Source organism: Notothenia coriiceps, unplaced genomic scaffold (genome assembly GCF_000735185.1).
Source record: "Notothenia coriiceps isolate Sejong01 unplaced genomic scaffold, NC01 NC01_scaffold00001715, whole genome shotgun sequence".
Classification (NCBI taxonomy): domain Eukaryota; kingdom Metazoa; phylum Chordata; class Actinopteri; order Perciformes; family Nototheniidae; genus Notothenia; species Notothenia coriiceps.
In genome coordinates this window covers 61,014-76,921 of record NW_011334416.1, presented here as the reverse complement: position 1 = coordinate 76,921, position 15,908 = coordinate 61,014, and the positions used below count along the sequence as shown (strand labels likewise).

Here is a 15,908-nt window from a genome sequence, read left to right as displayed (position 1 = left end):
TGTTCAGGTGTATATCAGTATGTAGTGTCTCTACTTTAAAGAGTCCTCTCCTGCTGATGTTCAGGTGTATATCAGTATGTAGTGTCTCTACTTTAAAGAGTCCTCTCCTGCTGATGTTCAGGTGTATATCAGTATGTAGTGTCTCTACTTTAAAGAGTCCTCTCCTGCTGATGTTCAGGTGTATATCAGTATGTAGTGTCTCCACTTTAAAGAGTCCTCTCCTGCTGATGTTCAGGTGTATATCAGTATGTAGTGTCTCTCCTGGGACATGTCTCCATGCTTTAATGTTCAAAAAGCTTTATTTTTCTCATACTGCCTGAGCTGCAGCACCTCTTTTCACCCTCTGTCTGAAACCAGAGCCCAGTCTGCTCTGATTGGTCAACTGGCCGGCTCTGTTGTGATTGGTCAACCACCTTAGTGATGTGTTGGAGCGCCAATAGAAGCTCTATTGTGACAGAGTGATGTCACTATATTCTGGAAGTAAACAAAAGAGTCAAATGGAGGCGTTTGAGGGTCTGAAATGTAATGCAGTAGAAGTGTGAAGTTTTTTATATAGTCAGGTCTTCATAAATGCCAATAAAAGTCCTCGTGTCCCTTCAGTATATTAAGCCCCCCATTAAAATCGTAGCACTTTCCTTTTTTACATGGACAGATGATCTATTAAAGAGAGGGCGTTGCAAGAGGATTACGACAATTATCACATGTAAGTCCACAGACTGCATACAGATGAGCAGCTGCAGACCAGAAGGGAATAACCGGACACATGCAGTTTACAGCAGCAGATCTCTCTCTAAAGCGTCTTAATAAAGCCTGATAAATTACATTATACAAAAAACTGGGACACACGTTGATTAGTTCACCCGTGGCTTTGTTTCCTCAGCGAATTAATGAAATGAATAAATGGAAAGAAATTAGGAGATTTGTTCAGAAACACAGTTTAATTCCTCAGCAGTGATCTGTGAGGCAGGGTGGGGATTTTGAGGTATTTTTGGTCTTTATAACAGAATTATAGAGATTTGTCATTATTCTTTACAATATATTTTTTGTCGTAAGGATTCTTTATGTTATATTTTGTATACTTTTGATGAATAATGTACCCCCCCCCCTGCCTTCACCTGCAAAATGTCCCTGGAATAGATGTTTACCAACAACAAAAATACTCAAAATGACTAAGATGTACATATCAGCTCCAAAAAGAGACTTAGCAAAACTACCAAAAACGGACTCAAAATGACATTAAAAGGACAAAAAAGAGATGCTACCAGCTGCAAAGACTCAATCACAGTCTCATAATGACCACAAAGAGACACACAAGTACCACAAAATAACTACAAAGGAACATAAACCAAAAACAAGAAGACCCAAAACAACAAAATAACTTACAATGAGACATAAAACAAAAGAGAAAAGTAAATTTAAAAAAAACTCAAAATGACTACAAAGGGACACAAATCAACTACAATTAGACAAACAAAAAAAACTACAGAGACTAAAAAAGGACTAAGTGACTCAAAACAACTAAAAACGGACTACAGACTCAAAAAGGACTGCAAAGAGACATAAAACAATAATACCCAAACACATACAAAGGAACCAATGACGTCTAATTACCAAAGACTCATTTATTTCTTTAACTGTTCCTCATTACAACTAATTCATTTTTAATAGCTCCTGAAACCATTCTATCAATAAGTCTCTTCTGATTTAAAACCACTTAATTTATCAATTATTTTAAGCAATGATAGCAAGGAACAATGCAGCGCTGAAACGAGGATCTTCAATCCTTCTTTGCCTACATGTGTGTTATGCTAATTTCCTTTGTCTTCATGCGGTAAAGCAATACTGTTAATAATATATTAAATATATTCTCATACTAACTGACCCCGGACACATTTCTATGCAGGAAAAAAATCTGTTCTCCAACCCGTCGTCCTCCCCCGCCGTAAAGTAACAATCAACTTCCAGATCAATTAGCATTTGGTGTCAAATCTCCCGCGGTACGCGCCGAGCTGCATGTTTCTGAGGGGATAATTGTTGCCTGGCGGTGGTTTGTGAAGTCGCTCGCTGACTGATACATACATGAACGGTAATTATTAACGAGCACATAAAGACACATAAAGAGTGAGTGACACCGGTAATTAACACAAATGCAACACCTCGTTCTTGTGCCTTTCTGAGGGGCCCCAGCCAGAATAATCCATCTTCCATCGTGTCGACGCTGAGATTGTCACGCTCGCTAATTACTCTTAAAGATAATCAGATGTGGCTGGAGACGAAGCTCGGTTCTTCGTCTTCTCGGGGAACGAGAGGGTTAATCTGAGGCGAGATCAGAGCGACCGGGAGCAGGAGGGAAATGAGAGGGAATTTAGGCATCTTAACAAACTCTTAATTACGTTCTCTATCCTCTGCATGGTGAATTAATGAAATGAATGGAGGACAGTTTTTCAGAAACACACTTCAGTTGCTCAGCAGTGATCTGTGTCACTATACCAGAATCAGGAAGTGCCTCTTTGGAGTTAATGTTAACCACATTAATGTTGTCGTATGCGTTGTCCATTTTGTTTTTTTTGTAAACATAACATTGAGTGCAGGAATGAAATGCTGAATCGGCCTTCACCTGCAAAAAGGCAATCAGTTAGACACTTAATGACCACACAGAAAACATAAAAAGACAAAAAATAATGTCTGCAACAAGAAAAAAAACTCAAAAACATTAAAAAGTGACAAAATCACCACAAATACACACAAAATTACAACAAACACACACAAAATTACCACAAATACATACAAAATGACCACAAACCAGGGGACGGACTGGCCATCGGGACGTTCGGGACGAATCCCGATGGGCCGGTACTGAAGTGGGCCAGTCTGACGATGTGGGCCGGTCGGATAAGTCACTAGCACCCCCCCGTCCCGGCCCCGTTGACAATTTACTAGCGGTAATTACTTGCGGTACCGAGGTGGGCCGGCGGTACCGAACTGGGCCGGTCGAGAGTCCCGGGCCGATTTGTAGTCCCACAACGCCCCTGCCACAAACACACACAAAATGACCACAAACACACACAAAATGACCACAAATACACACATGATGACCACAATAGGACCATAAAGAGAGAACAAATAATTTTTGTTTGCTAATTTTCTGTTTGTCTGGTTTGGATGTGTTTTGTGTCTCTTGTTTTGTTGTCATTTCTTCTCTATTGACCAGTCTCTGTAGTGTGTTTGAGTCTTTGTTGTTCAGTGAAACATCTGAAACAGTGACTATAATGAAATGTATTATGTCAACAGATTTGACAGAACTGTATTAGGTTAGTTTAAGCAATAATACAACATTTAAATAGAAAATATTAAATTAAACTTAATATTATTGCTTTCAACTAATACAAAAGCGTAACGTAGCATAATTGTACAGTATTGGAGTAAATGTGCTTAGTTACTTTCCATCACTACCAAAGAGACACAAGTCAGCCTAAAAAATACACAAAATCAGCACAAAGAAGACTTAATTAAGGAGCACTCTTTAAAATAATCAGATGCGTCTGGAGACGCCGCTCTGTTCCTCGTCTTCTCGGAGGAACGAGAGGTTTAATCTGAGGCGAGATCAGAGCGACCGGGAGCAGGAGGAAGAGGAGGGAGGGAAATGAGAAGGAATTTGGGCATCTTAACAAACTCTTAATTACGTTCTCTCTCCTCCGCTGGTGGCGGGCGTAAACGGCGGTCCCCGGGGAGCCTGTGATCCACTTTCTGATCTGCAGAATTCACTGCCGAGCCGCTGATCAAAAAGACGGAGCGGCCTAGATGCTTCAAACACATGGGACCTTTTCCAGCGTGGGACTCGGAGCTTGTCATTGAGCGGAAGTTTGGAGGAAAAAAACTCCCTTTAACGACGGATTTGAAGAGTGTTCAATGCGCCATGAATTGATAATGAGCGTTCATGCAGCGTGTTGAAGGCGTTTGTCCCATATATGAGGCAGAATATATCGGAGATGACCTCCACCCACGTTCTCTCTTTCTAATACACCAGGAGGCGGCGCTTTGATGTTCGCCATCAGCTGGATCCCCGGGGAGTTCCTGCTGTAATGAAGCAGCAGCAGAAAGCAACGCGCTGCCAGCAGGAAGTCCCATCAGCCCCTGCAACGAGTGTGTGTGGGGGTCAGGAGGTCACGGACACCGGATCACGACCGCTGACCACCTGCAGCATCGTGATCAACATCGGGGTGACGATGTGAAGTACACGGAGATAAACGCCCTTTGAGACACGTTTTTCTATCAGAATTTGATCTTTTTATTTGGAGAGAAACATAAGATTATGCTAGATTTTGTCGTTTGCTTTGACGCAGATTTCAAAATGGTCCATCAGGAACTACAAAGACTCAAAAAGGACTACAAAGTGACTCCAAAAAACACAAAATGAATGCAAAAAGACACAAAAGTGCTACAAAAACGACAAGATGTATTATTTTATTTGGAGAAAAACATAAGATTCTGCTAGATTTGTCGTTTTTTTGCCAAAATGGTAAATCAGGAACTACAAAGACTCAAAAAGGACTACAAAGTGACTCCAAACAACAAGAAAAAACACAAAATGAATGGAAAAAGACACAGAAGTGCTACAGAGAGACACAACAGGGGTCAGGAGGAAAGCGGATCACAACCGCTGATTATTATGCTTAACATCTTGACGAGAAAGAAAACATTAAGTACAGGAAGATAATTGTCCATGTTTGTATCAGAATTTGATGTTTTTACACCTAAGCTAGATTTATCGCCTGCTTTGATTTAAAACAAGCAGATGTAAAAATAGTCAGGAACTACAAAGTGACTCAGAAACTAAAGACAGAAAATATGAAGTTCATGAAGATAATCGCCCTTTTTGGAGTATTTTTTTCAAACAGCAGTTTATCAAGAACTATTTGCTGCTTCTTTGCGAAACTACACCGTACAATTGCATGATTTGCATGAACTCGGAATGGATTGATTAGCAGTCAGAGCGGTTTGCATGGATTTCAGTGTTTCTCAGTTATATTCTGACTTACCCTACACACTATATACAGCATATGCAGATATCATACACTCGTACAGAGCGTGCATATCAGCCTGAAACCTTTGTCAGATCACAAAATCCCAGACGCTGTGAAAAACGGGGATGTCTGTGAACTATCTGCAGAGGAACATGGGAGATTAGGGAGGAAAAGAGTGCATTAAGATGCTCTGCTTGTAAATATATATGAGGGGGGGAGAGAGGAAGGGAGAGAGGGGGTGTAGGTTTTTTAAGTTGCTGTCACCGGGCTGTCACTGTGTCTGTCAGAACAGATCCATCACGCCTCTGACACGTCGGATTCACATTTGCATGGAGCTCGTCCTTATTATTCATTCAACCTTCCTCCCGCCGAACTAACTAGCATCCGAGAGGCAGATCTCATCCGGCTGCATGATGGAGAGCTGCTACTGCTCTCTGACAGGGCGTGTGTGTGTGTGTGTGTGTGTGTGTGTGTGTGTGTGTGTGTGTGTGTGTGTGTGTGTGTGTGTGTGTGTGTGTGTGTGTGTGTGTGTGTGTGTGTGTGTGTGTGTGTGTGTGTGTGTGTGTGTGTGTGTGTGTGTTCGTGTGTGTGTGTGTGTGTGTGTGTGTGTGTGTGTGTGTGTGTGTGTGTGTGTGTGTGTGTGTGTGTGTGTGTGTGGCCGCCATCTTCCCAGGTGTGCAGCCATCTTGTCAGGTGAGCGTCTGATGAATCACTATCAGTGTTTAAAAATGTTTTTGGGTAAAATAACTGATGTTGTTTGTTTGCTGTTCATGCTTGTATGAGAGGGGATGCAATATTATGTGATGACAACCGTTATTCATCAACTGTTTTCATTTTTTAAGATCTTTTTTTGTGTTTCGTTATTATTATTATTTTTATTTTGTTGGAAGTTACTCGGTCAAAAAAGCCATTTACTTTTCATTACTTTTTAATCACCTTCATATCAAATATGCAAATAAAGACAAGAGGGAAAAAAAGATTGATATCAAGCTAACATGGTGTGTTTTTATTAAACAAATCAGGTATTATGTTTTTGGGTTTTTTCCCTTCCCTGTAATTTGCTATATCGGATTTAGTGCATGTAAATGGTCTACAAAGGCTAAAATCCCTGTGTTCCTACTTCCGGAACATAGTGACATCACTACGGAACACTCATGCTTCTATTTGCTACTGCTCCAACACATTCTACGTGATAGGCTAAGGGGCGGGACATCTCTGAGCGGTTGACCAATCACAACAGAGCCGGCCAGCTAAGCAATNTGTGTGTGTGTGTGTGTGTGTGTGTGCGTGTGTGCGTGTGTGTGTGTGTGGAATACAGCGAAAAACACATGCACCCTTTACACACACGCACGCACGCACACACACACACACACACGCACACACGCACACACACACACACACACACACACACACACACACACACACACACACACACACACACTACACACACGCACACACACACACGCACGCACGCACACACACACACACACACACACACACACACACACACACACACACACACACACACACACACACACACACACACACACACACACACACACACACACACACACACACACACACACACACACACAGCTAATTATGTGTCCTGTGATGTATTTTCCTACTGATGTTATGAGCTCCTGTGACTGCTGTTTGTGGGAAAACCTCGTAACTCCATATAGTGATTTTTATGTTTTATCTTCTGTAGGCAGGTTTCATTATAATCCCCACCAAAAAAAACGTATATCTTATTTAACTCATTCTGGTGAACTCAACATATTGGCAAAGAGTGTTGTATGCTATTAAACTCAAAAAAGAGAGACAAAAAAAGTCAAATATATATATATATAGTTATTATTTTTGTATTCTTTAGTTATTATTATTTGTATTATTTAGTTTATTCTTAATTTATTGTTATTTTTCACAAGCTGTAATGAAAGTGTTTTATGATTAAAGTTTGATTTATTGATTATAACGTTATTTAAGACTTCACATACAGGAGATACAAGGTTTATATCTGACATTAATGCACATGTGATAGGCAAATAACAGAGACACTCGCATATGTTTTCTTATTTTTTTTATTTTACGGTCACAAGATGAGCAGATACATCATTTTAGAAAAGAAATTGATATTTGCAAAAAAATTATAATACAATTTTCTCAATATAGATTATGTACAGAATGAAATGTGGTCAAAGTGAAATATCGTTCTGCCTCGAGAAGACAAAGCAGTGAGCGGCCCTGCGAAGACCCGTCTCCATAACCAATAAATATAAACTGTATATATTATGTATGCTGCTCTCACCCAGGCGTGGACAACACCAGGGTTACTTCTCAAACAATATTCCCTTAAATCATTTCTTGAACATCACACACACTCGCACACCCAACGAGAAGCTTGACACACAAGTGCACACAGGGCCAGAGAACAAATTACAGTGGGGTTTTACAACAATGGGCCATCTTAACTCATGAAAAGGGAAGAAGAAAAGCAAAAGAAATGCGAATGGAAATACCCGCCATTGTCCTTGTTCAGGGGGGAGAAGTGGCTCTCTGGTCGGAGCCGGCTGAGTAGCACTTGACATTTTGGTCCGATTCAAACAGCCAATTCTACAGAAAGCTACCGAGCTGGAAAACCTCCCTCTAGTCTCAGAGATCCTGTAAACTCCCTCCTTCCCCCCCCCCTCGTTCAGACTCTGTGTATCTAATGGTGGGTTCCAGTTGTATTGTATACTGGAAGGTGGGAGTATCCCAGTCGGAACATTTCAAAAATAAATTGAAACAATTCCTATTCCTTTACCCCTTCAAGGGCGACGCTCTGACGCTGCGTGGATGCTTTCGTGGTTACATCTAAACTGGGTTGGAGAAAACACAAGACGCTCAAAGGACACACGTAAAAAATGGACTTTAATTGAATGTATTATGTCAACAGATTTCAAATAACTGTAGTAGTTGAAAGCAATAATTACCTCCTTGTGATAGAATGTTATATCTTGCTGCATGTACCTTTTAAAGTTCTTAACAAATAATCTGAGGGGAATTTCTTGTTGTTTGTTTGTAACTTGTGATGTGTCATTTCGTAAAGCACTTTGAGCTGCATGTGTTGTATGAAAAGTGCTGTATAAATAAAGCTTTATTTATTTATAATAGAAAATATTAACTTCAACCTAATATTATGCTTTCAATTAACCTCATACAGTTAAGTGAAATCTGTTGACAAACTACATTTAATTAAAGTCAACGTTTCAGTTTTTTCAGCTTTACCTTGTTGCTGGGCATCACCTCTCAACAAAATCGCCCTCCTTGTTCTTGGATTAAGAATTATGACTTTGTACCTATGAGCGAATACACACACTTGCATAAATCATCCGTCTTGTTTGGCGGTTAATTACTCTTGTTTACCCTCCGAGTAACCTCCAGGATGGGGCGGTGCGATAGGAGGGGAGCCTGGGAAGAGGAGATAGCACCAAATAGTAATCTGCTGATGCCGAGGAGTGAAAAAAGCACCGAGCAGGGCTTTGAACCTGGGTGTTAGTGAATTAGACGAGGTTGACCGGGGTCTGAGGACGGCAGCTCCATCAACATCCTGTTCTGACCGAAAGCTGTTCTGGGGTCAGCCGTTAAAGGAGCTGAGGAGTCGGCCAATCAGAGAGCGGCTCAGGATGTACAGCAGGCTCTGATCGTTGCTTATTTCATTACGGGGAAAGCTACATAAATCCACAAAATGGAGAGGAAGAGGCACAGAGGGAATATTTGCATCTCCCCCTCCACCAACCCCCCTTTTGCAATCCCTCCCCCATTTAGTGCAGAGTGACTTTAATCATCACTTTCGCCAAAACACATTAAGCCGGTGTGTCCGGAGTTGAAGAGTGAGAGAGGGGAGGGTGGAGGAGGGTTGGAAAAACACAAACTAGCGCATTAGATTTGCAATAGTGATGCATCGCTCTGGCATTACTTTGGAGATTAAAGAAGGGACGTTGTGTTTCATTGCAGCGGTGTTGATGGTTGCATGTTGTGTTGATGTATGACTGTCCTCTGGAAGAAGTCAGTGGAGCTCCCTTCCTCACCGTCTTCCCTTTAGTTCCCTCTTCTTCAAAAAAAATCTCCTTTTTTCTTTATCCCTAAACCTCAAAGCCTTTAACCCCTAATCTGAGAGCACCTCTACATTGAAAGATATTTATGCAGCTGTTTGATCATGTACTTGAGTCAAAAACAACACCTCCTTTGTAGTGGGAGATAATACTGTAAAGTGGATTGCATACATTAAACATAATCCAACACACAACGTGACTTTGTGTTACTGCATCTGTACGGAGAAAGGGATTGATGTAAAGTGCTTGAGAGCTTAGGACAGGCAGCGTCTATTGTTTTTCAAACCCAGTCGAGATATAACCACGCCCACTGAAGCAGATATGAAAGAAAATCACAGTTATGCATAGCTGATTAAATATGAGTGGATCTTTTAATATCAATTGACCCTGGATTTAAGACAATTAAACTAGCAAACAATGTAGCCTCATAGTTTGTCTTTTTGTTGTTTGATACATACTAATTTGAGTATATTTCCAACACTCTCAAAGGATCAAATATATTCCGTTTGCCTAAAAACGCTGTAAAAATGTAAAAAAACTGACTGATAAATGACCAATATTGTTTTTTTCCCAAGCCAGTAAAGTTGATATTACTTCAGCATTGTTATCATGGGGACGTTCTCTTTATACATCCATGACGCAGTCGCCCGGAGCAACGGAAATGCGGAAGTGGGCGTGATTGAATCTCAAATGGGTTGGAAAATCGATAAAAGTGGACAGGCAGGCCGGAGGAAATTGGGCGGAAACCATTAAAAAAAAAACACAACAAAAACTAAAGGGAATTAAGAAATGGGAAGGTTTTAGGACTGGGTGCATTGGGGGCAGGTTCAATATGTAGACTTTATAAACAGAGTGGGAGGGAAGGGGGTCCAGAGTCCCCGGGAAAACAAAATGACATATTTAGTTTTACAGTCTCAGAGAAATCACAGTCCAAGGGTACAGCCCACCAGTATCCAGGCTTTCTGGTCATGTGTCTATCCAAAAAACAACCCTCGGGCATGGGTTCACCCTGGCACCCAGCTCTGGTTGCTGTGTGCTGGTGGAGGGCATGCAAACGCCCCCAAACTCATCCCCATCCCCATGCCCATGCCTTGGGACAGAGAGCCGTCAAAGTTGAACTCCATGCTCTGTGCCGAGTCCATGAAGTCATTGAGCAGGATGGAGTCTACGTCACAGTCCAGACTATTCGCAACATTCTCCATCTCCAGGTTTGCGGCCATTCTAGCGTGGGAGTTGTGCTGATGGTACCCCGGATGGTGGTGATGGTAGTATCCGTGCCACGAGTCGGTCATACCCTGAAGGTGAGCTCCGGGGTAAGGCTGGTGACGGGGGTGAGGAGCGGATGCTAGGCGGCAGGGGTCCTGGGGAACGTCCATGACTCCAGCGGGGTTTGGCGGCAAAGATGGCGATGTTGGGAGGTGTGGTCGGGGAGCGTAGAGACTGGAGGTCTTGAGGATGTAGGGCTGCAGGATGTCTGTGCTGACCCGTGGGGAGAGGGCCTGCGGGTGCATAGGATTCTGAGGGTTGTGCATGTGACTCTGACTGGATCGAGGGTTGTGATCGTTTACTTTGTTGTGTCCGTGCTCGTGACTGGGACCGTAGTCGTGTGCCGGGTGCGGCTTGTGGCTGTAGTCGAGACTGGCTTGGTGTTTGTGACCCTGATTGTGGTTCTGACGGTGGGTTGTGTTCTGGTCATGGCCCGAGCCACTATGTAGACTGGGATTGAGAATGTGCTCTTGGCTGTGATTGTGGCTTCGACTCTGATTGTGCACGCCGTTGGTCCCTTGCGTCATCAGGGAGTGAGTTTCCCGGCCCAGCACTGTGTCTTTGCTGCAGTACGAAGGACCTCCGGTCAACAGACTCTGCAGGGCGTTGTTCTCCGAGTAGCCCCTCATCGGGCGCTGGAAATTGACTGGCTTGATCTCCTGGATGGTCTCCATGGGGGTGTGGTGCCGCAGCATTCCCATGGAAGGCTGTCCATACATGGGTGCGCAGAAGGAGCCCTCTGCTTTGGGCGCGAATGGGTATCCGTTGCATTTGATTTGCTGTGACTGGGGGTAGCCGCTCTCGTCTAGACTGATAGCTCCCGTCAGGTCCGTCAGTTGGGGTAACTCCACATTCGGGCAGTGGCCCCCGGTGCCCAAAGCTGGAGATCGGGTGCTTGTTGGGCTGGGGTACAATCGAGGGGACGCGGAACAGGTCAGTCCACCTTCTTCAGGTTCGTCCGCCTCTGCCTCGGCCAGGATGGGAGACAGGCAGCCGCTCAGAGTCGATGCAGAAGACGAGGTGCGGGAATGGAGGTCCGTCCAGGTGTCGTACTCCTCGCCCCCCATGCCCACACCGCCTTTCCCTGCCGGACTGCCGTGCTCCGGGGATCCTTGCATCGTGGGTCCAGCTCCTTGAAACAGAATCAGAATCAGAATTGTTTCTATTACCAAGTAGGTTTACACATACAAAGAACTTTGGTGTAAATGGTGCTAAGATACAAAGTGGAAAAATATGAGCGAAAAATAATGCTATTATAAAAACTATTTTAGAGAATATTGTAAAAAAAAAAACTTTGTATAAATAATATTTACCCAAAATATAAATATTACCGTGTACCGTAAAATCAAATATGACAAATACTATATTCAAAGAGGAGAACTGTGCAGGTTTCAAAAAAGGTAGTGTGGAGCAGAAATGTGCAACATGTTCAAAGCCATTTGCAGGATTTACAGAACAAGATATTGTTGACACGATGTACATTAATGTGATGCATGTAGTTTTACCTTGTCCCCGTCCGATGCCGGCCTTCTTACGGCCCGCGCGGCCCTTCGTCTTCAGAAACCGGGGGCCGTTGTCGATAGACGCCGCCCGTCTTCTCGGTCCTTTCCCCATTTTACCGCCTTCTGGGTTCAGCATCCACCACGAACTCTTCCCTGTGCCTTCGTTCTGGACCCGGATGAAGCGACTGTGCAGGGAGAGGTTGTGTCTGATTGAATTCTGAAACGAGAGAAGCAAAGAGAACAAATCAGAATTGTGTTTATTGCGAGGTATGGTTACACATACAAGGAATTTGTATTTGGTGTCTGATGGATCCAACAAAACATGAATATCGATTAGTTTACAGCTCCACAAGTTGCCTGTAAGAAGCGTTTTTCTTCGCTAAGAAACGGTTAAATTGTCTTCAGACAGTATCAAATCTAAATTCAATATTTTAGAATCAGAATCGGGTTGATTGCCAGGTACGTTTACACATTCAAGGTATTTGCTTTGGTGTCTGATGGTGGAAACATAAACAACATGAGAAAATAAGTCGTAAGGAAAGGTCAAAAATATTATAATTATATAATGAATATACATTTTAAGCGAGGTAGGGATATATAGATATGTGCAGAATATATTCAGAGAGATGAACATGAACTAACTTACAGAATCAAAAATGAACAATATCCTGTTGACATGATGTGCAATAATGTAATGCATAGTGTGTGTGGGGTGGGTTAGTATCAGTGGGGTCACACTGTGACAATTATATGTCTATTAAACAGAAATAAGACAATAGAAATACAAACTTCCTAGTTTTACTGTAGATTTGACTTCCCCATAGTCAAATACCAAAACCAAAAATCACCACAATTTATCAAGTGGTTACAATTATGTGTTAAAACACAGTTTCCTCTGCGGAGATCTTGAATAAATGGTCACCAATTTGTAATTTCAGATGGCTGACATACTTATGTATATATAATAACTTGCTTTATATTTTGTTATTGTTAATTTGTAAATTCAACATGTGTACTTTCTACTTTCTTGTTTATTTATTTAATTTGTATTGTCTTTTTATGCTGCTGCAACACAAAATGTCCCAAATTGGAATCAATAAAGTTTTATCTTATACCTCTCTTATCTTAACAGGCTTGGGTGAAAGTAAAGGGGTGAATATGGACATTTCGCTGCATACTGTATATCCACTTTTAAAAGATTGTGCCACTTTCTGCAGCACTAAGCGGAAGGGAAGAATATATAATCATCATCCCGAGGAACATTCAGGGTTAAATAATCACTTCTTCAGAAGTCATTTCAAATGATGGCCAAACTTTCAGCGCCGCACACAGTGAGCGAGAGAAAAGACGGATGGAGAGAGAGAGAGGGAGACGGAGAGCAAATAGGGCGAGGGGGAGTGAAGGACCAATCGATACCTCCCCACCGACTAGCCTCTCCACACTGAGTCATAATATGGACATGGGTGCAGCCTCCACATCAAACCATCACCAAGGTTACAGAAATGAATCAACCCAATCACAGACAGCCTGTATCGATTGAAGGGCCTCCAAATATGAGAGTCTGAGATCCAGCCAGGGGAGGGAAGGGAGGGAGGGGAGGGAGGGGGGAGACCTGGAGAGGGACCAGAGTGAAAAAATAAAACCTGGAATAAGACCGAGGGAAAGTAATTGATGCCATTCAGAGCAAACTCAAGCCCCACCTTTTAAATGTGGCTTTAAACTGAATTTTATACGTATTTTTAAAATAATTTTATTCTCAATACTCTCCATAGTTAATATTATGATATTATAGGTTAAACTACCTAGTACTGTATACATGAATTCAATAAACCCCACCTTTAACAAGTCCAACAGTGAAGTGATAACCCTTTTGCATAGCATACTTTTCCTTTTGGTACTTAAAGTATGTTTTAATGTTAATACTTTCTCTTAAGTGCGATTTTGAATGCAGGACTTTGACTTGAGTATTTTTGGACTGTAGAATGGCTGTATTGGAGTACTTCATCCACCTCTGGTTGTGGGTGGGTGTGCAGAATGGAGAATATGGGGGGGTTGAGTATTGGATAAGCCTCTCCAGACCCCTGTTTGAGTGCCTGAGTGACGGCTGTTTGGTTAATCCAGAAGCATTTGAAGCCGCTGCCAACCTGGAGTGAGTTGATGAGATCTAAGCCTGCCTAAAGGAGAGCTTAGCCGGGATACACATCATCTCGGTCGGCCAAGTTAGACTCAGTACAGCATGTTCGTCCAAATCTCTCCTGCTCATGTCATTATTCACACTCTCTCCAGCTTTTTCCGCCTTCTCTTTTCGCCTTTTTCAGATCTTTTAGGAGAAGCAAACCTCCCCTCTATAGTCTAGTTGCCAGATTGTGCACCCGGAAATGAGTACCCCACATTTTTATGATAGAAATATATAGTACGGGTCCTCAGCACATAGAAACTGCCGGAGGCCAACTTGCATATGTTTGGCAAATTGCACAATTAGCATAAGTTGTGTTAATTAGCATGATTAAGCATATGCAGACAATAGCTACAAAATGGCTTGGCCGATTTGGACTGTTTTGGAGGGTTATTGAGGATGCTGAATCCATTTCGGGCGGATTTTGACTAGTGTTGTGACCATTGGATATAGAGAGGACAAGAACAAAAGTATTAATTCTACTGGGGACAATTTATTTCAAATAGATAAGAAATATGTCCAATCCAAATGATCCAGAGTCCCCTAAAACTACAAAATCAACGCAAAATTCATCAAAATCAGCCCACAGAGAGTACAAATATGGTTCATTTCTGGTTGAAACTGCAATTTCTGATCCTGAAAATGTCAGAAATGGACAGTTTCTATGTGCTGGGGACCCATACTATACATTCCTAACACAAACATTGGGTCACTCAACATTTCTGGGTTCATAAGCCTCTAGCTGACAAACATCCCCTTATATCCCTCACCCTCTTCCCCCTGTGCCACAATCACACACTTTTCCTTTTCCCTCTCTGGAGATATCTATCTATTTCTGCCTTGTTTATTACCTGCACATAGCTCACAATCTCTGTCTCCTGATATCTGGAGCCATTCTCTATCTTCATTCACTCCCCGCCTCCTGTCCAATTTTCCTGCTCTCAGCCCCATTCATCTCCCTCTCTGAGTCCCGGCGTCTCTTGATCACGACATTGCTCATTCCCTCCCTCTCTCCAGCACATCCATCCTCTCATCACCTCGCTGTTTTCCAACCTTCCCCTACCTCTTTCATTCATTCACTGAAAGGCGAGCAAATATCAGAAACAAACGGCTAGAGATTGACAAAAACCCGGTATCAAACGGGCCCTGGGGCAAACATTTAAAAGCTACGACGTTATCGGTTGTGTTTTTGGTACTGGAGAAATAAAAAATATATATAAAAGCTATTTCATATTTATTATTGCCACATACATGTTATGTTACACATGTTATCAGACCTATTTACTTTATCATTTTTAATATCATTACACAATTTGTCTATGATGCATCTTCGTCTGTGTGCGAGAAACAGAGATCCTCGTCGGTAACACAGAGAACGAAGCGTTCAAAAGTGTGGTTGAACTTCGAAACTCGATGTGGACAATGCTTGTTGCCATAAGTGAAATAAGTGTTATTGTGTAAGGGCAGAAACACGAGCAAACTGTCCAAACATCTGGCGAAAGTGCTTCATATTCAGAGAAATGAAACGTTTTTGACTGCTCCGATGTCCCATATCGATTACATTACCAAGTCAGATGTGTTTCTATTGCTGTCAATAATCGTTTATTTTACATTAAATAAAGCCATCTTAATTTTGTCCCAAATTAGTTTAGTTTTTCCCTTAACAAATTACAAAATGAACAGATACAAATAGCGTTAAAACATTGGATGGATAAGCAGTATCTGTGCTACCGTTAAAATCTAACGAAACCCATCCCTACAAACAGCGGGAGATGCAAATCTGGGCTTAATAGGGGGCCAGCTTACATTTCACCCTTCAGTGCAATGCATACAGTCAGCATAT

The 15,908-nt window shown here is 42.2% G+C and overlaps 1 protein-coding gene across 2 annotated transcripts in view; it reads right to left on the bottom strand.

Moving 5' to 3' along the window:
* Window positions 1-8,103: 8,103 nt before the first annotated feature.
* The window catches only part of foxo6b (forkhead box O6 b), a 54,524-nt gene continuing 46,719 nt past the window's right edge, over window positions 8,104-15,908 (bottom strand). For both annotated transcript variants that reach the window (XM_010792087.1, XM_010792095.1), the window contains 2 exons: window positions 11,893-12,106; window positions 8,104-11,519 (listed from right to left, as the gene is read on the bottom strand). In XM_010792087.1, the coding sequence (XP_010790389.1) occupies window positions 10,126-11,519; window positions 11,893-12,106 (1,608 nt within the window). In that variant the 3' untranslated portion in view covers window positions 8,104-10,125. The remainder of the gene's footprint in view (window positions 11,520-11,892; window positions 12,107-15,908) is intronic.